The 22076-nt window shown below is 51.9% G+C and overlaps 1 protein-coding gene across 1 annotated transcript; it reads left to right on the top strand.

Annotated features, from left to right (window-relative positions):
* Positions 1–3251: 3251 nt before the first annotated feature.
* On the top strand, positions 3252–22031 carry COQ8B (coenzyme Q8B). The gene is given in 17 exon segments (XM_032841988.1): positions 3252–3300; positions 3718–3822; positions 3959–4078; positions 4224–4290; positions 6168–6245; positions 9132–9214; positions 9216–9255; positions 9404–9489; positions 10655–10795; positions 10889–10970; positions 11708–11801; positions 14292–14433; positions 14580–14687; positions 17543–17608; positions 20673–20759; positions 21178–21454; positions 21457–22031. Coding segments are annotated over 16 exon segments (1626 nt in total). The 5' UTR covers positions 3252–3300; positions 3718–3720; the 3' UTR covers positions 21510–22031.
* Positions 22032–22076: the final 45 nt, after the last annotated feature.

Genomic DNA, 22076 nt, shown 5'->3' with positions numbered 1-22076 from the left:
ACTAATCCGACCTTCCTACACCCTCGAGTGACCAGTTTAGCCTTCCTATAATCCTCGATGACGAGTCCAGCAGCTCTCCCATTCTTCCGATGGGGCAAGGACTGACTTTCCAAAGACTTGGAAATCCTTTGGACCTGGCTTCAAGACCCGCCTCCACCACTGACTAGCCGTGTTACCTGCAGTGTGTGACTTACTTTCCCTCCCTCCTGCCCCAGCCCCAGGCTCAATTTTCTCACCTGTAAAATGAGGATACATAATATTATTTTAGAAAACGTGTGTTCGATGCCACAAGAGGCAGGCATTTTTACCACCAGGGGTATTGAGTTCCAGAGCCATGAAAGAATTTGTCTAAAGGTGAGGTTAGATGAGGGGCAAGCCAGGACCTTAACTCCGAAGCTAGGATGCCTGGCTTCAAATCTCAGCTTTAGCAGTCACTTCTGGGGTGCTCTTTCCTTGCAGACTTGTCTCCTCTGAGCCTGTTTTCTCATCTGTGAAAAAGGGATAGTGGGGGATAATTTCCTCACAGGAGAGTTATGGGAGTTCTATTAATTTACAACATTTACATTTGTTTACTTGCTTTGTGCCAGCTGCTGTACTTAACAGTTTATGCCCCAACTCTTGTGGGGTAGGGATCATCGTCATTCTTTGCACAAACAGGAAAACAAGGCACAGAAAGACAAAGCAGTGAGTCCAAGGTCATAAATCTAAGTTGTGTAGACTTGAACTCAGGCCCATGGTCCCTACAGGGCGATAGAACTTGCTTTTGAGGCTGGGGGTGTGAGAGAAAAAGCCGGAAGTTCAGAGTATTTTCTCTAAATGGGATCATGTCCTCCTCTACTCAGAGCCCTCCATGGTTCCCAATCCACAGAGTAAAAGCCATAGTCTCTCCTGTGACTCACTAACCCGTAAGCGATCTGCCTCTAGTTACATCCCAGACCTCCTCTCTTCTTTCCCCTTCACTAGCTATGCCTATTGGCCTCTTTGCTATTTCTCTGAGATATTTTCCACCACAGGGCCTTTGCACTGGTTGTTCTCTCTGCCTGGAATGTTTTTCCCTCTGATATTCCAATAGCTCCCTCCCTGTCTCTTTCGGGTCTCTGTTCAAATGTTACCTCCTCAGTTATCTCCTCAGTGAGGTCTTCCCTGACCATTCAAAAATCTGTTTAGGGTGCCTGGGTGGCTCAGTGGGTTAGGCCGCTGCCTTCAGCTCAGGTCATGGTCTCAGGGTCCTGGGATCGAGTCCCGCATCGGGCTCTCTGCTCAGCAGGGAGCCTGCTTCCCTCTCTCTCTCTGCCTGCCTTTCTGCCTCCTTGTGATCTCTGTCTGGCAAATAAATAAATAAATAAATCTTAAAAAAAAAAAATCTGTTTAAACTCAGGTTAAAGCCTCTGCCTTCGGCTCAGGTCATGGTCCCCGCGTCCTGGGATCAAGCCCCGCATCGCATCGCATCGGGCTCTCTGCTCAGTGGGGAGCCTGCTTCCTCCTCTCTCTCTCTGCCTGCTTCTCTACCTACTTGTGATCTCTGTCTGTCAAATAAATAAATAAAATCTAAAAAAAAAAAAAGCTCAAAATCTCTCTACTCCTTTCCCCCCTTTCCTGATTTATTTTTCTCTTTAACACATGTCACCTTATTAAATATAGTTATTATTATTATTATTTTTAATTTTGGCCCTCATCAGAATCCAGCACCAAGAGAGCAAATATTTTTGCCTGGATTTTCCTTGCTGTGTCCATTAGAAAAGTACATGCTAAATGCTTACTAGGAAATTTGGAAAGAATGACCTTTCCAAAAGAAATTTCTCTCATGTATATAGCTCTTGTTCTGTACCAGGTCCTGTGAGAAGCTCGTTACAGACACTATTTCACTGCACTTCTAACACTGAGCAAGACGACACAGCCCCATTTTACAGACGGAACACTGAGGCTCAGAAATCTACCAGCCTCTAACCTTTGCTTGTAGCCTTTGATATGACCTCATAAAGGGGAAGCCTTGGCACCAGCCACAGTTCTATAGGGTTAATTATTGACATAGGTGCTTTTTATATATTTTTGCCCCCAAGGGTTTGCTGTCACCCGGCTCCTGAGTCAGACCCTTATGTGTAGAGGGTGACAGGGGGTGTTTTGTCCTGAAATTGAGTCATGGGGGGGGGGGCATTGGGCACAGGCCCAAGGCTCTAAAGTGAGTCATCTCTTCACAGACCAGTGAGGAATCATACAGGAGCCCTCTAACAAGTCACACAGGCTGGGAAGAAGTCCAGAAAGAGTTGGGGATCTTCTCAGGTCACAACACAGAGAGACAGGGAGGTCTGACTTCCAACCAAAAGGGTTAGACAGTTGGGGGTGGGGAAGGTTCTGTGAGGAAAGTGTCCCATCCCTCCTGTCACATCCTTCCTTCTCCCAGAGGTGGGAGAGATGCCCCAGCAAGCTGCTTCTGTTCCAGACTGTGAGGAGGGGTGAGTCAGCCTATTGTTGGGGGAGCAGGCTTTAGGCCCGTCTGCCCTACCCCCGCCCCCCAAACAGACACCCAGATGGGCTGGGAGCTGGTTTTCTGGGATGCCAGGGCTCCTGACTCAGCACTGGGAATCTTGGCTGAGTGTGTTCTGGGAAATGTCAGGCCTACAGGAAACAGAGGGCTCCCACTCACACCATCCCGCAGGTGGGCGGGGAGCGGAGAGAGAGCAGAGTGTATGAGAGAAAGGGGGCCCAGTGTGCAAAGGGCTGAGTGTGAGGAGGTGTATGAGAGGGGGGCAGTTGGCAAGCAAGGCATGGGGGTTTATATGCGCGAGGGAAGAAGATGGGTGCCAGCATGTGGGTGTTTGAAGCAGAGGATTGATGTGCAAAGTGGAGGGGCTCCCGGAGCAAGGGATATGTTTGCTGGGAAGATGTGTGTTCAAAGGAAAGACGTCCAGTCTGTTGGGGATAAAAATAAGAAAGTAGGTTGGCAAGATGTTCGCGCAGAGAAGAGATGCGGAGTTCGTAAGGGATGTTTGCAAAAACGACGCTGTGGGGGGTAAAGAAAGGTCTGCCACGCACAAGGCACTCTGAAATGCGGAGAAAGGCAGAAAACTGCACGCACGTGCGCGGCTCACGGGTTGCCCCAACAATCCCAGCAAGCCCCAACGCCCACCTTCAGGCCACGCCCCTAGTCCCGCCCCTGACGCACAGCGGGGCAAGCTACGCGCCAGTCAGTGAGGTGCTACTCCGCCATTGGCTAGCTCACCGGAGGGGGCGGGTGTGCAGAGACTCCCGGAAGCGCGAGAGGCTCTCGCTTGTAGCGGACCCGGATCCTGGGAACAGTGGGTGCTTAGCAACGGGGGGAGGTGCCCAGTAATGGGCGGCTGGGGTGTGGGGGGTAGGAATTGTGGGTGCCTAGCAACAAAAGGGAAGGCAGTGCCTAGCAACGAGGGGGGCTCAGAGGAGTGGAGAGCTAGCCCTGGAGAATCTGTGGGTGTCTAGCAACGGGGGAGGACCCTAGCAACGGCGGGGAGTGGGACAGGGCGAAAGTGGGTTTTGGGAGGTGCGCAGAAAGAGCTATGGATTCCTAGTAACCAGAGAGGGAACCAGAAGAAACTGGGGGAACTATTAAACGGGAAAGGAAGTCTTTAGTGGCTGGGAATCTTAGGGTGGACACAGAGGAATGTGAGGGCTTAGCAAAGACGAGGGCAAAGCGGAGAAGTCAGTGCCAACCCCTACCCGAGTAATCCCCTTCTCCCCCAGGCGATGTGGCTGGAGGTGGGGGGCTTACTGCGGGGGACCTGTGGACAGCTGGGACGGACTGTCGGTTTGCCTTGTGGGGCCTTGGGGCCTGGGCCCCACTGGTGGGTAAGAGCCTGGAGAGGTGTCTCCAAGGGGGAGAATCTGGGGGAGGTTTTAGGGTGTAAAATGACAGGGAGGGCTCCAAAAGGGCCACGCAGATCCCATGTCCTCCACTCCTTACCAATATCCACTTTTCTTGCAGGGGCCATGTGGGGGTTCTCGGCCCCAAATGTTTCATAAGGATGGGCCTGGCAGAGGCCTGGGTGAGGAGGACATTCGCAGGATACGGGAGGCCCGGATCAGGAAGACACCCCGGCCCCAGGTATCATTGTCTCCCACCCATTCAGCAGCACCCCCTGAAGGCAGCTGGCCTCCCAAGCTTGGGGAAGGGCATGGTGGCAGGTTGGTTGGACTCCCGGGGTGCTATGCTCACCTTCCAACCCTCAGACCTTCTCCCCATTTCCCAGCTGAGCGACCGCTCTCGAGAACGCAAGGTGCCTGCTTCCCGCATCAGCCGCTTGGCCAACTTTGGGGGTAGGTGTGACTGTGGGAGATTGTAACCTAGATCAGAGGAGGCCACGTTTACAGAACGAAGCAAGGGGGAGAGGGTGAATCAGAGACAGGGAGAGGAGTGAGAGACAGAAAGAGAAGGAAGGCAAAGGCTTGCAAAGCCAAGAGAAAGAGAGAGGAAGGTAACATTTATTCGGCACATGGAATGTGCAAGGCCTCATGTACACTCTATCTGTCTGTCCTGAATTTGATGCGTGTTAATTTCCACCATATAGATGAGGAAACGGAGGCAAAGGGAAGTGAAGTGACTTGACCCCAGGTTATGCAGCAGGAGTTTTCAAACGTGAGGTCACAGTCTGCATGAAATAATTCAGGGGGTTGCAGCCAGCATTAAAAAAGAATAGAATGGGGCATCTGGGTGGCTCAGGGGGTTAAGCATCTGACTTTGGCTCAGGTGATGATCCCAGGGTCCTCGGATGGAGCCCCAGGCTCGGCTGGGAGTCACCTTCTCTGTCTTCCTCTACCCCTCCGCCTGCTTGGGCTCTGTCTCTCTAAAAGAAATAAATAAAGTCTTAAAAAAAAAAAATAGAAGGGAAAACATGGGTACACATGTAGAATAAAGGAAGTTCTTATTTCATGAAATATATGTATATATACTGTTACAATGCATATGTTTTCTTTAGTGTGGATCATGGTTCAAATTTTAAAGATACTGATTCACAGTATAAAGAGGGAGTTAAATGCAGTGGGCAGAGCTTTGATATCAGGCTGTCCAGGGTTCCAGGGGTGATTCTGCTGCACTCTTGCTTTGTGACTCTGGACAAGTTACTTAAATTCTCTGAGCCTCGGTTTCCTTTTTGCTTCTGCAAGGATAAAATGAGTTTATGCATCTAAGGCACCAGGGATGGTTCCCGGTGTGTAGCAAGCACCCAGAAAATGCTGCTATGATGATTTGCAGAGATGGTGACAGTGAAAGAGGCAGAGACTCAAGATGTCTTTAGTGACAAAGAGACAGAGGAGGCAGAGGAAATCAAAGCCAGAGAGATAACATCAAAAGGACAAAGAGAGGAGGGCTGAACTGATATGCCAGGTGGAGGGAAGCAGAGAGACGGAGAAAACCCAACTTAGACAAGGAGAGGTGAGCATGAAGAAAAGTGTGAACAGGGGCACCTGGGTGGCTCAGTGGGTTAAGCCGCTGCCTTCCGCTCAGGTCATGATCTCAGGGTCCTGGGATCGAGTCCCGCATCGGGCTCTCTGCTCGGCTGGGAGCCTGCTTCCCTCTCTCTCTCTCTCTCTGCCTGCCTCTCTGCCTACTCGTGATCTCTCTCTGTCAAATAAATAAATAAAATCTTTAAAAAAAAAAAAAAAGAAAAAGAAAAGTGTGAACAGAGAAATGGGAGTCATAGGAAGACAGAGACCCAGGGAGATCATTTCGGGGCTTTCTTACCCTTAGCTGCATGCTAGAATCATCCAGGATGCTTAAAAAAAATTATATATATATATACATATATATATGTATATATATATGTATGTATATATATATACATATATATAAATTCAAATTCTAAGGCTCATTTCAGACCATAGAACCTCAGCCTCCTATTTACCTGGGTGGGCCTTGTAGCTCCTCACATGACTCAGATGTACAGCCATGGGTGAGAACCGCTGACCCAGGAGACAGACGTGGACAGAGTGATGGAGGAAGAGGTAGTCGCACCTTGAAGGGAACCCCAAGTGGGGAGAGAGTAAGTAAGAGACTGAGTTGGGGACAGAGAGAACCAGAGAGTTGCCAGCAAAGAGCTGGGAGACAGGTTGCTTAGGAAGAGGCTGAGAGCAGGCGGGGGTCAGGTGACAAGGCCCCGGGGGCAGGCAGGCACCCAGACTCCTCTCTCACTCCCCAGGACTGGCTGTGGGCTTGGGGCTGGGAGCATTGGCAGAGGTGGCCAAGAAGTCTCTGCTGGGAGGACGTCTACCATCAGGTGAGTGAGTGAGCCACACTACTTGGGTTCAGATCCTGGCTTTGCTACGTGACCTGGGCTGAATGGCTTCACCTCTCCAAGCCCAGTTTTCTCATCTGGAAAATGGATGATCATGTACCCCCGTCTCAGGGTCATCATGAAGCTGCTGTCAGGGTCATGAGGAGCAGAAGCCTATTGTGTGTGAAAAAGAATTGGGAGTTGAGCTCCTAAAACTCAGAGCAGGAGAGGAAAGCTGAGAATAGGAGTGTCCAGGGTGGGCAGTGTCTGTGGACAACAGAAACGGAAAGACATGAGTGGAGATTAGCACTGGTGGCTAAGATTTCCTAATAAGCCCACGTCCGGAAGCAAAAATGGGGTTGGATGTTTCGGATGAAAAAGAGACTAAGGCCATAGGAACTGACAAATGAAATGTGTGACCCATGATAGAATGGCAGCCTGAGAAAAAATGACTATCAAAGACTTTTGGGGACAACCAGGAACATCTGAATTTGGACTGAAGAGCAGATAGGAGAGAATTCGTGTTCATTTTTATAGGCACAGTGATGGCACTGTGATTGAGTAGGGGAATATCCTTATTTTTAGCACAGGTTGTATGCAACTGCATGTAAGTGGGCCCGTGAAAAATAAGGGCGAGTGTTTGGGCACATACACACAGATAAATTATGCAGGTGAGGCTGAAGGTGAACAGTTTGAATCGGGGGAAAAAAAACAAAAAAGTTTGAACTGGATACGTGGGTGTCCGTGATACTGGGCGTGTGACTTTTCTGTTCATTTTGGATTTTTATTCTCTCCAAAATATAAATGTGGGTGGAAGGTGGAGGATTAGGCTTGAGGTAAGCCCAAACCAAGTCTGCCCCCTGCTCTGCCACCTCTGTGCTGTGTGACCCCCAGCCAGGCTCTGTCCCTCTCTGAATGTCTTGCTTCCTCACCTTGAAAACTGAGGCATTGGTAGTTCTTACTTTTGGGCTCCTTGTGGGGATTCAGCCAGAGAAGCCACAGAGACACTTGGAATTCTGCTTTGCACAGAGTGAGCCCTAGCTAGATAAAGGGCAGTAATTTTTTTATCAAATAAATAAAAGCTTAATAAATGCTTTATTGAATAATCCTATAATCTGCATGTAGAGCCAGGCACATCTCCTAAGCATATAGCTCGGTTCATTTTCACCAAGTGGATACATCTGTGTGCCCAGATCAGGAAACCTTGAGACAGCAGTTCGAAAACTTGGCCATCTCAGGATCCCTGCATACCCTTAAAACGTAGAAATAGATGAACAAAATATCTTATAGTCACACAGTGGGATACTGTTCAGCTAGAAAAGGGGCGCCTGGGTGGCTCAGTGGGTTAAGGCCTCTGCCTTCGGCTCAGGTCATGATCCCAGAGTCCTGGGATCGAGCCCCACATCAGGCTCTCTGCTCGGCAGGGAGCCTGCTTCCTCCTCTCTCTCTGCCTACTTGTGATCTCTGTCTGTCAAATAAATAAGTAAAAATCTTTAAAAAAAAAAAAAAGAAAGAAAGAAAGAAAAGGAAATGAAGTGCTGATCCCTCCTACAATGTGGATGAATCTTGAAAACTATCCTAAGTGAAAGAAGCCAGACACAGTGGGACACATACCATATGATTCCATTCAGAGGAAATGTTCAGAACAAGTATATTCATAGAGAGTTCAGATTAATGGTTCCTGGGGATGCCGGAGCAGGTGGTTGGGAGAAATGGGGGGGGGGTGGTGACTGGTAATAGATATGGGGTTTCTGTTGGGGCTGGAAAATGTTCCAAAATCGCTTGTGGTGATAGTTGTACAACTCTGAATGTCCTAGAAGCCATTGAACTGTATGCCTTAAATTGGTGAGTTACACGGTTTGTGAATTACATGGCCATAAAAAATAGAATGAGGACCCCAAAGAACCTGGTTGTAGATTATATTTTGGGGTTATATTTATGGATATTTAGTGCATTAGAGGTTAAAACAATTTTTTTTTCTGTTTCAAGTTTTATTTAAATTTTAATTAGTTAACCTATAGTATAATATTAGTTTCAGGGGAAAAGATATTTTTAGAACGCAAGAATACGCACACACATGCATTCCATCAGCCGCCAGAGCAATGGCATCATCCCAGGTCATGGAGTTTCTGGAAAACTCCACTGAGCATTTATGGGAGAATGAGAGTAAAAACAGGCAAATAACATTCATATGATTATAAGAATAGTTTTGATCTCACAGAGCCTCCTGAAGGGTCTCGGGGACTCTCAGGGTTCCCGGAACCACACTTTGAGAATCACTGTCTCCTCCAGAAGCTCCTCTCTGCCTTGTCTTGGCTACTCATCCCCACCAAGGGAAACCACTCTCTGGACTTCTGACCTCCAAGATTAATTTTGACTGGTTTTGCTCTTTATACCAGTGTAATCAGAGAGCATGTCCTCATACCTGTCTGGCTGCATTTGCTCCACATTCTGTTGGAGGGATGCCTCCGTATGGCTGTGGTTAGAGGGAGGTGGTTTATTCGGTGCTGTAGGAGACACTCTGTGACTCTCCCAGCATGCCTTTGTTCATTCTGTTGACAGTCATCGGGCTATTTCCAGCTGGGGACCATTATGAATAGTGCTGCTGTGAACCATCTTGGGATAACTGTCAGTGGACACACATCCGCCTTTTCCTGGTTACATACCTAGGAGAGAAATGACATTGGCCATAGGCATGTGCTGTACTGGAAACTTCCCAAAGGATTTGAGCCACGATGCTCATCAGCATTATGGGTGTTTAGGCTGCCCCACATCCTTGCTAACACTTGGTATTGTCGGTTTCATTTTAGCCATCCTGGGGTTTTTGCAGTGATGCTATAATGACTTTTTCTGTGGGCGTAATACCAGTGATTATTCTCTCCACCCCAGAGAGCAGGTCCCGGCCAGGCTCCAGCCCTTTCCTGTCAGAGGCCAATGCCGAGCGGATTGTGCAGACCTTGTGTACAGTGCGGGGGGGCCGCCCTCAAGGTCGGCCAAATGCTCAGCATCCAGGGTACGCCATGACCCTCGACCCCTGACTCTTGACCTCACTCCTTCAGCACCCCCACCCACCTACAAGTTTTGACTTCAGATACCCCCGCAGGGGCCCCTCCCTCCCTACTCCCTCACTGCTTCCCTCATTCCACCCCCCATCTCCCCAGATAACAGCTTCATCAGTCCTCAGCTGCAACGCATCTTCGAGCGCGTCCGCCAGAGCGCCGACTTCATGCCCCGCTGGCAGATGCTGGTGAGTGCCAAGTCAGGGAAGCCTGGTGAGGGAGGTGGGCTCCACCAGCCTGCCCCCCCCCCAACCCCTGGCTTCCTTGCTGAACCCTCAGTTTCCCCAGCTGTAAAATGGGCATCACTAAAGCACACATCTCAGAGAGTTGTTGAGTTGATGACATGAGAGAATGACGTGGAGTGCTTCGTGCAGTCCCGGGCAGGCTCAGGGCTCCATCACGGCTGCCAAAGAGGCAGGGGGTGCAGTGGTTAGGGGCCCGGACTTTGTGCATTCAAATCCTGGTTCTGCCGGGTCTTGCCTGCATAATCTCAGACATGTGGCCTGACCTCTCTGTGCCTCAGTTACCTCATCTGTAACTGGCCATAGTGATAGGAACCCCTGCATTGTAGGGTTACATAAGTGAGTATTTGTAAAGCACTTGGAAAGGGCCCCTGACACACCACAAGTGACAGGCAAGTTCTGACTGTTATTAGTACTAGTTTTTTTTTTATTTTTTTAAGATTTTATTTATTTATTTGACAGAGAGAGAGACAGAGAGAGAGGGAACACAAGCAGGAGGAGCAGAAGAGGGAGAAGTGGGCTGCCCGCCAAGCGGGGAGCCCGATGTGGGACTTAATTCCAGGACCCTGGGATCATGACCTGAGCCAAAAAGAGCCACTTAACAACTGAGCCACCCAGGCGCCCCTATTACTAGTTATTTAGAAACATTTATTTACTTAAGAGAGAGCACACATGCGAGTGGGGCCAGTGGGGGAGGGGCGGAGGAGAGACAACCTCAAGCGGACTCTGCACTGAGCGCAGAGCCCGATGAGGGGCTCGATCTCATAGCCTGAGATTGTGACTTGAGCCGAAATCAAGAGTCAGACACTTCACTGACTGAGCAACCCAGGTACCCTAGTACTAGTTTTCTTAATTAAAAGCAATTGTGTCTGTAAGTAGGTTGGCACAGTCCCCGGCCCCAAGTAAGTGCCCAAGACACAAACTGTTCTAGTGACTGGGTGAGGGAGCAGAATCCTGATCGAGCTTCCTGCCTGCCTTCTGATCTCTCTGCTCACTGGCCCTGTGACCCTGGGTCATGACTGCCCCTCCCAGAGCCACTGTAGACAGGTTCTGGCCCATAAATCTCCCTGTTCTTAACTGCAACGATGATTGTTTCAACCACTGTCTGCAGAAAGTTCTCGAAGAGGAGCTTGGCAAGGACTGGCAGGCCAAGGTAGCCTCTTTAGAGGAGGTGCCCTTTGCTGCAGCCTCGATCGGGCAGGTGCACCAGGGCACACTGAGGGATGGGACGGAGGTGGCCGTGAAGATCCAGGTGAGTGGGGGAGGGGGGAGTGGCAGGGGTGGGAGAGGGCACCCTGGGGTCCTAGAGGCCTGACTTCTGCCCTCCGTCCCTCCCTGCTCACAGTACCCAGGCGTGGCCCAGAGCATCCAGAGTGATGTCCAGAACCTGCTGGCGGTGCTCAAGATGAGTGTGGCCCTGCCCGAGGGTGAGAGGCACTCCACCCCTGACTGCGGGGAGGGACCCCCTGCAGGGAGAAAGTGGGGCTGGATGAGGGGGGAAGAGGCCAGCTGGGGGCAGGGTGTGCCCTCAGGTGTGAGCGCGGGTGAATGTGCAAGTCCATGAGTGTGAGACAGAAAGAAGGGACACCCAGGCAGGGAGAGCCCAGACAGTCTGAATGTATGAGAAAAAGACAAACAGACATTCTGACAGACCCAGAGACAGAAGCCTACACTGAAATTCAGAAACAGACACACAGGGTGCCCAGAGAGGGCCTGGAGGTCTGGAAAAGAGCCACAGAAGCAGGAAGGGCATGTAAGCGGGACCTTGTGTGTGTGTGTTGGGGAGGAGGGGAACCTCCATGGAAGTAAGATTTTGAGGCCCTGAGAACAGTATGAGAAATTATGAAAAAGAGGGTCAATGGCATGTGGGACTGTGAAAGAGATGCCTGGGGCCTGGCACGGGTGCCTGAGAAAGAGACCCCAGGGGGAAGACTGCAGGAGAGGCCGCAGCTGTGTGAGGGACGGAGTGGAGGTGAGTGTGGGCAGATGATGTGGTAAAAGGCCTGGGGCAGAAGGCGTGAGGGACGTGAGGGACGGTGACAGACAGCGAGAGACATGAATGGCAAGAGAAGACATCCCTGAATGGAAACGCCGGGGGGTGGGGGGAGGCTGTCATGATGGGGACAGGCTGTGGCCTTCCTGCCTGACACGGCTATCCCCTCAGGCCTGTTCGCTGAGCAGAGCCTGCGGGCCTTGCAGCAGGAGCTGGCTTGGGAGTGTGACTACCGTCGTGAAGCGGCTTGTGCCCAGAGCTTCAGGTGAGCTGGGCCCCCTGAGGGCCGCCCAGGACCCCTAGCTCCCCTCCCGGGATGAGTGGAAAGTGGATCCTTCCACGGCCACTGGCAGCTGGAGGCCTGGGGTAGAGCCAGCACACTCCTGTGTCTCTTCATTTGCTCATCCCTCCTCCCTCCATTCACTTCTGACTTGATTTATCCCCTGTGTCCTCTGTGAGCTTGGGCACATCACTTCTTCTCTCTCGTCAGTTTTCTCATCTGTCAAATGGGATGCATGACCACTATAGCCTGGTGGGGGAGATGGATTTGTCAGCAGGCATGAGATACCCTCACACCGATGGACGGACAAAGCATTAACAGTCCGACAGTGTCACCGGTGGGAGAGAACGGGGCTCCAGGTCATTTCTTAACTGCTGTGGGAAGGAGGAGGTTTTGCCATCAGCATTTTGGAGAACAGTCTGGCCTCATTAAGGCCCAGCATCCACATGCAACCCTGTAAACGCCCTCCTTGCTAAACAGATGTTGTAGGGACACTTAGGCTGGTGTACACCATCAGCCTTTTCCAGAACGCTCCGAGCAGCAGTCGCCCCAAACTAGACCCAACTCAAATCTATTGAATTCAGCAAGGTAGATAATAAATGACGGTCCGCTCACCAGCGGAATGTCATATAGCAGCGAAAATGAATGAACTCCATTATAGGGGAACAAAGCGGTTGTATCTTCGAAGCTTTGTGGTGTCCAGCAGTTAATTGCACTCCAGGAGGTCCTCTGCTGCATGGCCCGTGGGTGCCCTGAGCCAAGGACTGTAGATACAGAGCGACAGAAGGGACAGCAGAGGGCGGTGATTCCAGGCATCGGCCCTGGACCCAGAAGTGGGATCCAGTCCCAGGTCAGCCCTTAACTGGCTGGGTGGCCTGAATCTGCACCCTCAGGAGAGCAGCATCCTCATAGAAGAGTGAGAGGGGGAAAGGGGATTGTGTTAATTAAATGCTTGGCTCAGGGCCTGGCCTAGGATGAGCAGTTTGAACATCAGAGATTTTACAAACAAGGACAAAAATACAAGCCCCGCAGTGGGACCCTGAAGAGAAGAGGATTAAGTGGGCTGGGCCAGGGCAGTCCTGTGGGGGATCTGGTAGCCCCGTTCCCTCCAGGATTTCCCAGTGCCCTTAGAATAAAACTTGGATCATTCCCCTGGCCCTCCCCAACCCCCTGCCCCCAGCCCCAGCCATCCCACAGGTCTCAGCCATGGATCTTGCTCATATTCTTTGCCTCCCAAATCTTAGTGACACACTGAACTCAGTCCATTGTTGGTCTCTGTGTGTTTTTGTTAGAGTGTGGTCTCTGGTGTCTGGAGGGCAGGCCCAGAACTCACTCACTGCTCTGTCACCCCGCATTGTCCCATGCAGGGACAGACACAAATGAGGAGTCAGTATTTTTTTCTTTTTAATTTATTTGACAGACAGGGATCACAAGTAGGCAGAGAGGCAGGCAGAGAGAGAGGGGCAAGCAGGCTCCCTGCTGAGCAGAGAGCCCAATGCGGGGCTCGATCCCAGGACCCTGGGATCATGACCTGAGCCGAAGGCAGACGCTTAACCCACTGACCAACCCAGGCGCCCCAGTATTTTTCTTTTTTCAAGATTTTATTTATTTATTTATTTATTTATTTATTTATCGGGGGGAGAGAGAGAGAAAGAGAGCATGCACAAGCAGGGGGAGCAGCAGGTGGAGGGAGAAGCAGGCTCCCTTGGCAGGGAGACTGATGCGGGACCTGATCTCGGGACCCTGGGATCATGACCTGAGTCGAAGGCAGACACTTAGCCAACTGAGATACCCAGGTGTCCCAAGAAGGAGTCAGTATTAACCAGTATTCAGAGTAATGCCTCCAAGGAGTGGCCAATGAATATTACTATGGACTTGGCAATCGGTATATCAGCAATTCTTTTTTGGGTTGGATTAATTAATAAGTTGATCAAAAAGTAATGTTCAGGGGCGCCTGGGTGGCCCAGTGGGTTAAGGCCTCTGCCTTTGGCTCAGGTCGTGATCCCAGGGTCCTGGGATCTCTGCTTAGCAGGGAGCCTGCTTCCCCCTCTCTCTCTCTCTGCCTGCCTCTCTGCCTACTTGTGATCTCTGTCTGTCAAATAAATAAATAAAATCTTAAAAAAAAAAAAAAAAAGTTCGTCAAGCTTAATACATTGAGCTCTCTACTGGGGCAACCAGAAGTCATGGAAGTGTTCCCAGTAGGGAAATGGTAACTGGGGCTCCGGCGGCAGCCAGCTTAGGGGTAGGCACAGAGCAGCACTATGGAGATACTGTGGCGAACGAGTGAATGAAGTGTCTGAATGAATGTCAGTCTGGCCAGCTATTGGCCATCACTCAAGCTAGACAGGTGTGAGGAGGGAAGGCAAGACAGAGACTGTCTGGGAGCACTTCTCAGAGGAATAGGAGGAGGCCTCAAGGTGGGCCACAGGGCCCTGAAGCATGAAGTCCTGTCCCTTCCCCTCCTTTCTGCCCCAGGCAGTTGTTGGCCGATGACCCTTTCTTCCGGGTACCAGCTGTGATTAAGGAGCTGTGCACAACACGGGTGCTGGGCATGGAGCTGGCCGGAGGGATGCCCCTGGACCAGTGCCAGAGCTTGAGCCAGGACATCCGGAACCAGGTACAGGGGCTCGAGGGACAGTAGGGAGGGCGCTGCCCCTGGGCAGGGCTGGTAGGGCTGGCCAGGCCCACAGTCCGCCTCCCGGCCAGAGAGAACTCTAGAGGGGCCGATGGGTCTGAGATGTCTGTTACTCCTCCCCACTGCAGATCTGCTTCCAGCTCCTGAGGCTCTGTCTGCGGGAGCTGTTCGAGTTCCGATTCATGCAGACAGACCCCAACTGGGCCAACTTCCTCTATGATGCCTCCAGCCACCAGGTCAGTTCCCTATGATGTGACTCACGGTACATTAGCTGCTTTAAGAGACAGTTTCCTGTATTTCTGTAGCTCAGCCCAACAGTAGTTATGACCCACATGACAGGCTGGAGTGGCCCTCTTCCACATGGTGACTCAGGGACCCAGGCTCCTTCCCTTCTGTGATGGCACCATCCCCTAGGCCTTGAAATGCTCTCCTTCCAGTGAAGGGGGAAAGAGAGGTTAAGAGGGCAGCACCCTGCCTAATTGCTTTTGCCAGCAGTGACACATTGTCTCCCCCGCCGCCCCCTCCCGTACCATTCCGTTGGTAAAAACTGGTCACACGGCCTGGCTAGGTGCAAGGGACGCTGGGGAAATGGAATCTCCGCTAGGCAATGGTTCCCTAGCGGCAACAGCTTTAGGAAGGCAGTTAGTCATTGCTACCACACCCGTCATTCATTTAACACACCAAGCATCTACTGCCTCTAGACAGTGATGCCAAGACATCCCTGATCATCACCTTCTCAGAGTTCCCAATCCCCATGGAGGGACCTGTGACCAGACAGTGATGACCGAGTAGTTAGTACCATGATGGGGAAGCACAGGTCGGAGTGGTCAGTGACAGGGGAGGCACAGGGGACTGCGGGGAGCCAGGGAAATGGCTGACCTGGCACAGGGTAGGTGAGGTCAAGTAAGGCTTCTCGAAGGAAGTGCCATTAAAGTTGAAACGAGGGGCACCTGGGTGGCTTAGTGGGTTGAGTCTCTGCCTTCAGCTCAGGTGGTGATCTCAGGGTCCTGGGATTGAGCCTGGCATCGGGCTCTCTGCTCAGCAGGGAGCCTGCTTCCCTTCCTCTCTCTCTCTCTGCCTGCCTCTCTGCCTACTTGTGATCTCTGTCTGTGAAATAAATAAATAAAATCTTTATTAAAAAAAAAAAAGTGGAAACCAGAAAGATGAGAAGGGGACGGCCACCTGAAGAAAAGGGAAGAGTGTTCCCGGCAGAGGACACAGGGTAGCCGAAGGCCTGGGGTAAGAGTTTGGATTGAAAGACTCAGTGAGCATGACTGCCAGATGGCTCTCTTAACGTGGTCTGTATGCATCCCATCCCCGGAGGGATCTTTTGAAAACACAAACCTGGCTGAACTATCCCTTTCATAGCTCCGTGGCCACCTCAGGATCAAGTCTGAGCACTTTGTTGAGTGTGATGTGGCCCCACTGAGTCCCCAGCCTCAGTCCCTTGTCACCCCCTCCTTGCCAAGTGCACAGATAGTGTGTCCCTGCAAGGCTCACACCACAAGGAAATATTTTTGTAACTTGGGATGAGAGGGGCAGTGATACGAGTCCTGACATCAGTTTATTGTGTCTCAATAGGATCTTTTGTTTTAAAACCATAGAATAGAAGATACCAGTGTGTCACAGATGGGAGGGATCCATATTATTTTGGGATGCTATTGTTTGACCTTGTATTTGGGTGTGCCTGGGTACTGGTGCCCAAAAACAATGTGTATTTCTTTTTTTTTCTTAAGATTTTATTTCTTGGGGCGCCTGGGTGGCTCAGTGGGTTAAGCCGCTGCCTTAGGCTCGGGTCATGATCTCGGAGTCCTGGGATCGAGCCCCGCATTGGGCTCTCTGCTCAGCGGGGAGCCTGCTTCCTCCTCTCTCTCTGCCTGCCTCTCTGCCTGCTTGTGATCTCTCTGTCAAATAAATAAATAAAATCTTTAAAAAAAAAAAAGATTTTATTTCTTTAACTGACAGAGACAGTGAGAGAGGGAACACAAATGGGGCATGCGAGAGGGACAAGCAGGCTTCCGGCTGAGCAGGGAGCCCGATGTGGGACTTGATCCCAGGACCCTGGAATCATGACTTGAGCCAAAGGCAGACGCTTTATGACTGAGCCACCCAGGCACCCCTATAAGGTGTATTTCTTGCTGTGGGTTGTGATCAATAATGTGAACTCCACTGCCCTAGAGAAACTCTTATACATGCACCTATCGGGCACTGTTTCTAATAGCAGAACCCAGAAACAACTACAGTGTCCACTGGCCAGATAAATATACTTTGATATGTTTACACGATGAAGTCCTTACACAGCAAGGAAAAAATGAATGCGCCAGGGCTGCACACAGCAACGGGGATAAGTTGCAAAACCATGTTGGGCACAAATAAGCCGCAGGGTAACTATCATAAATCTGGTTATATGAAGTTTTAAAACACACATAGCATGCCTCCTTATTGTTCACAGGTGCACACACACGTAGAGAATGTAGACATGCACACATGGGAATTTCAGAAAATAATAGTTTAGTAATGATAATCTTGGGAAAGTGGTGACCCTGGAAGAGAGGATGGGGGAGGTCGGAGCAGGCCAGGGTCCATGGGAGGCTCCACCTGGTTTGGTAATATTGAACATTTTAAGTGGGCCGCTGGGATTTTTGGGTGTTCATTTTTTTCCCCACATATTTTATTATTCTTTTAAAAAAGATTTTATTTATTTATTTGACAGAGGGATTACAAGTAGGCAGAGAGGCAGGCAGAGGGAGTGGGGAAGCAGGCTCCCTGATGAGCAGAGAGCCTGATGCAGGGCTTAACCTACTGAGCCACCCAGGCGCCCCATATTTTATTATTCTTTAGATTTTTTTTTCTATGCCTAAAACATATTATTATAAAGATAGGATCAACAATATAAAAGCCAGGTCCCTTCAGTTTCATATAGGGGTGGATAAGAAGTGTGGAGATGGGAGGCCAGGAATCCAGGGGGTCAGCAGGGCGGGGACTCTGATGAGGGGCACAGTGTGGGAATGGACCTGGGGCCCCCCCCAACCTCAGTCAGTGGGGAGTGGTGGTGGACTCCCAGCATCCCTCTCACCATCCCTTGTCCCAGGTGACCCTGTTGGACTTCGGTGCAAGCCGGGAATTTGGGACTGAATTCACAGACCATTATATCGAGGTGAGTCCCCCCAACCCTGAGGTCTTTGAAGGGCCTCAAGCCCAATACTGAGGCGAGGGTGAGAAGGAGAAATACGGTATCTGGAATTAAGAAATCATATATAATAGTAATAGTAATAACAAATAAATAAAAAGCCCTTAATATAATGTCAGGTACTGTTTGAGGTGCTGTCCATGTGGTAACTGATTTAAACCACAGAGTAACTGTATGGGGTCAGGGCCATTTTTAAGCATTTTTTAAAATGTATTTATTTTGGGGCACCTGGGTGGCTCAGTGGGTTAAAGCCTCTGCCTTCGGCTCAGGTCATGATCCCAGGGTCCTGGGATCGAGCCCCGCATCAGGCTCTCTGCTCAGCGGGGAGCCTGCTTCCCTCTCTCTGCCTGCCTCTCTGCCTACTTGTGATCTCTGCCAAATAAATAAATAAAATCTTTAAAAAATATATTTATTTAAAAAAAATTATTTGAGAGAGAGAGAGCACACGCGGACAGGTGCACAAGTTGGGGTAGGGGCAGAGGGAGACGTAGACTCCCCGCTGAGCAGAGAGCCTGACACAGGGCTCAATCCCAGGACCCTGAGATTATGAGCTGAGCTGAAGGCAGAGGCTTAAACTGACTGAGCTGCCCAAGTGCCTTGGGTTAAGACCATTTTTAGTCCCGCTTTACAGATGAAGTTACTAGAGCTCAGAGAGGTGAAATCACTTGCCCTAGGTGACAACAGACCTGGGATTCAGACTCTGGGAGCCTGGGCCCAGAGCCCGTGTTCCCGAACCCTGACTAGCCCCTGATGGCCCACAGTGGCCATCCTGCCACCTCCCCACACCCCAGACGTCCCAGGCCTTCAGCCTCACACTCACATATCTCTCTGGCCGGCTGCTCCCTTAGGGGCAGCTTTCTCCTCAGGAACATCTGCTGCCTGTCCTTCCCACCCACCTAGCTAAGGCATCTCATTAATTTGTTGAGATGGACTAGTTGACGGGGGCCTGCTACTCGTTTACTCATCAGTTCCAGCATTCTCTGACACCCCCTTGTGCCCAGCCCTGTTCTGGGCAATACCAACCGGGTGACTAACCCAGCCTGGTCTCCGCCTTCACGGAGCTCACAGCCCAGGACAGGGAGAGACAGTAAGAACCCAGAGTGGCCAGGGCTGGAATGGGGGAGCACAGGAGACGGTGGGAGCCCAGAGGGGGAGCCTGGGCTAGCCTTGGGGGTCAGGGAGAGCTTCCTGGAGGAAGAGGCACAAGGAGACCAATCAGGAAGAGGCAAGGAGGGTATCCCCCACTGATAAACATACAAGAGCCAAGAGGAGAGAAGGGATATTCCCATTAGAGCAGCGCTTCTCAAACTTCAGTGTCCGTGAGACACCCACCGGCCCCCCATGCCTGTTCAGTGCAGATCGTGCTCTGGAGTCCGGCCTAAGATGCTGCATTTCTAACACACTCCCAGCTGATGCCAGAGCGACTGGTACAGGGACCACACTTTGAATAGTCAGTCCTCGAGGACCAAAAGGAAGTTCATTTCTGACTGGGCCAGCAGGTGCGGGGTGGAGCAGGAGCCAGCGACAAGGCTGGAGCCAAATCACTCTTGAGTCTAAAAGCCATGCTGGGCACCTTGTACTTTATCCAGGTGCTGGGGGGACTCCCAGAAGGGATTTGAGCAGGGGAGGGACAGAATTAGAAAACTTCCTGAGACTGGGGGGCTGGGAGCCCAGGGAAGGGAGGAGAGGACAAGGCCCAGGGCTCTGGCTTGGGGACTCAGGGTATGGTGGGGCCACCCCTGACATAGGGACAGGAAAGAGGAGCTGGCAGTCCCTACCCCCAACGTGTGCATACACACATGTGCATATACATATGTATATGTGTGCATATATGTGCATACACCTGTGTATATACACGTGCACACATACACACCCTTTGGGCTCCTTGGGCCCTTTCTCCCGGCCCCTTGAGGCACAGAGCCAAGGTCTTTCTCTCTGGGTGGGTGGGACATCTTGTGTGTCCCCCCCAACCCCGCCCCCAAGCCTATTTGGCTCTCCTCTGGTCTCCCCAGCCTTTTCCAGTTTAAAAAAGCCCTGTCACATCAGTCCCCAAGGACCACAGGCCTGACAGATGGCCAGACAGGCTCGGGCAGGGGGAGCTGAGACAGACTGGAACTGTCAGATTGAATCCTGTATTCCCCTTCCTCCTGAGAAAGTGGTTAACGTTTTCCCTCCCGGCCTTGCTATTCCGTGAAGTAGGGACCTTACCATCCATCTGCTGATAGCGGTGGCTCCTCACGGTCATGGCTCCTCACGGTCATGGTGGACCCTACATGCAGGCACAGCCCTCCACACGCCGCAGACACCTCTTTCTGCCTCCCGACAGCCCCCCATGAGGACGATCCTCTCATCGTCCCAGCTCCAAAGATGAGGAAGTCGAGGGCCAAGGCTGAGTGCCTTGCCCCGAATCTCTCAGCCAGCAAGTGGCAGAGCTGGGATGGACCCCCGGCAGGCTGGCTCTCACTTCTGTCTGTCCGCACCCTCAGTTCAACTCCTGCTCTCCCCACACGCCCCCATGACTGGTGCTCCACGTGCTTCTTTGCCAAACAGGTTCACCAAGGGCCACCTGAATGCCAGGCCTTGTGCTACAAGTCTGGCATCTCTGGGGTGCAAAGCCCAGCAGGAGACAGACATCAATCAGGCTGTTACAGAGATGGCCCAGTGGCCACCTCAGATGGAGTTCTGGGTCATGGTCACATCCTTGTCTAGTTGAGTGTTTGGACCACGAATAGCAGTTGACATTTATTTTCCTCCAGCTGTTTCACTGTGGTAGTTTCCAGGCAGGCTCTACATTCTAGGCCAAGTGGGAAAATCCCCTGACCACACCCCTTACCCCCTTTCCATCCCTGCCAGGCTCTGGAACAGGCCCAAGGGAGGAGATACAGATAGGGGCAAGGTGAGGAGGGAGCGGCTTCTAGGGGATAGGGCTTAAATAGACCAGAATGTAGGGAGGGTCAGGCCAGTTTTCCAGAGCCCTCCTTGAACCCCACTCCCTTGGTCTTTGACCTCTACCAAACACCCATTTCCCCAGGTGGTGATGGCAGCAGCCAATGGAGACAGAGACCGGGTCCTGCAGAAATCCCGAGACCTCAGATTCCTCACAGGCTTTGAAACCAAGGTTGGAAACACTGGAGAGGGGTTGGGGACTGCTTATCTCTACTGGGGGGCTCTGGGGAGGAGTGGGGGGAATGAAGGCTGCTTCGCTACTCAGAAACCGGAAGGAAATGGGCCCCATTTATTCTAGAGGGAGGGAGTGGGGGGCTGCTGGTGGGTACTGGGGGTGGGGAAGTGGAGCTGTTTGTTCTAGAGAGATAGAGGGCTGCTTGTCTACTGAGGCTCTGAGAGGACGTAAAGAGCCACTCTGGGGAGGCCTAGGGGCTCTAGAAGGAGGGGAGGCTGCTTACGACTTATCAGGGAGTGGGGGGGCTCGTGTTTATAGTTGAGAGTACAAGGGAGACCAGGGGGTTTGTCCCTTGTGGGTTGAGAGGAGGCCCGTCCCTCCACCCTGTGTGCCTCTTGCTCTCCCCTATGCACAGGCATTCTCGGAGGCCCACGTGGAGGCAGTGATGATCCTGGGGGAACCCTTCGCCACCCCCGGCCCCTATGACTTTGGGGCTGGTGACACTGCCCGCCGAGTGCAGGGCCTCATCCCTGTGTTGCTGCAGCACCGGCTGCGCCCACCACCTGAGGAGACCTACGCCCTGCACCGCAAGCTGGCAGGGGCTTTCCTGGCCTGCGCCCGCCTCCGCGCCCACATCGCCTGCCGGGATCTCTTCCAGGACACCTACCACCGCTACTGGGCCAGTCGCCAGGCATAGCCGCTGGCTGCGGCCTCCTGACCAAAGGGGATGCCTGGTCAGACCCTTAGACAGCCTCCATCCAGGGATTCTGGCCCCAAAGCAGGCCATGGAGGGGAGGTGGTGCTGTGATGCCTCCTTTCCATTCTCCTGCAGGTCGGGAGACCACCCCCTCCAGCTTCCCTGTCTTGCCTCACTCCTTTCCTGGGAGCTGGGGAACCCTTGGGCTAGGGAACTCCCAGCTTCACACCCCCATCTCCTGCTCTCCCTACTCCAAAGTTGGCATCCAGGAAATCTGCGCCAGGAATTAACTTATTTTTGTCCACATTTAAGAGCCTCAGGCCCCCTGCGCGCAGGCATGCAGATCCAGACTCCTGTAGATGGGGAGCCCCTCACCTCTGCCTCAGGTCTCCCACCGATCTGGCCAATGAAAGGGGAAGGGGGTTAGTGGAGGCAGCCCTCACCTTTGCTGCCCTCACCCCTCCACCAGCTGCATTCTCCCCCTTCTTCCCGGCTCCCTCTTTTCTATGTGTTGGGGAGGGGGTAGGGGAGGGTGTTTGAAACTTCAGACGGAATAAAAGCGGCTCCCCTTCCCGGCTCTTTTCTCTGCGCTGGGAGAGGTGGGGGTGGAGGAGCTC

Source organism: Lontra canadensis, unplaced genomic scaffold (assembly GCF_010015895.1).
Source record: "Lontra canadensis isolate GAN:19392208 unplaced genomic scaffold, GSC_riverotter_1.0 scaffold125, whole genome shotgun sequence".
NCBI lineage: Eukaryota > Metazoa > Chordata > Mammalia > Carnivora > Mustelidae > Lontra > Lontra canadensis.
This window is presented reverse-complemented; position numbering and strand designations above follow the sequence as displayed.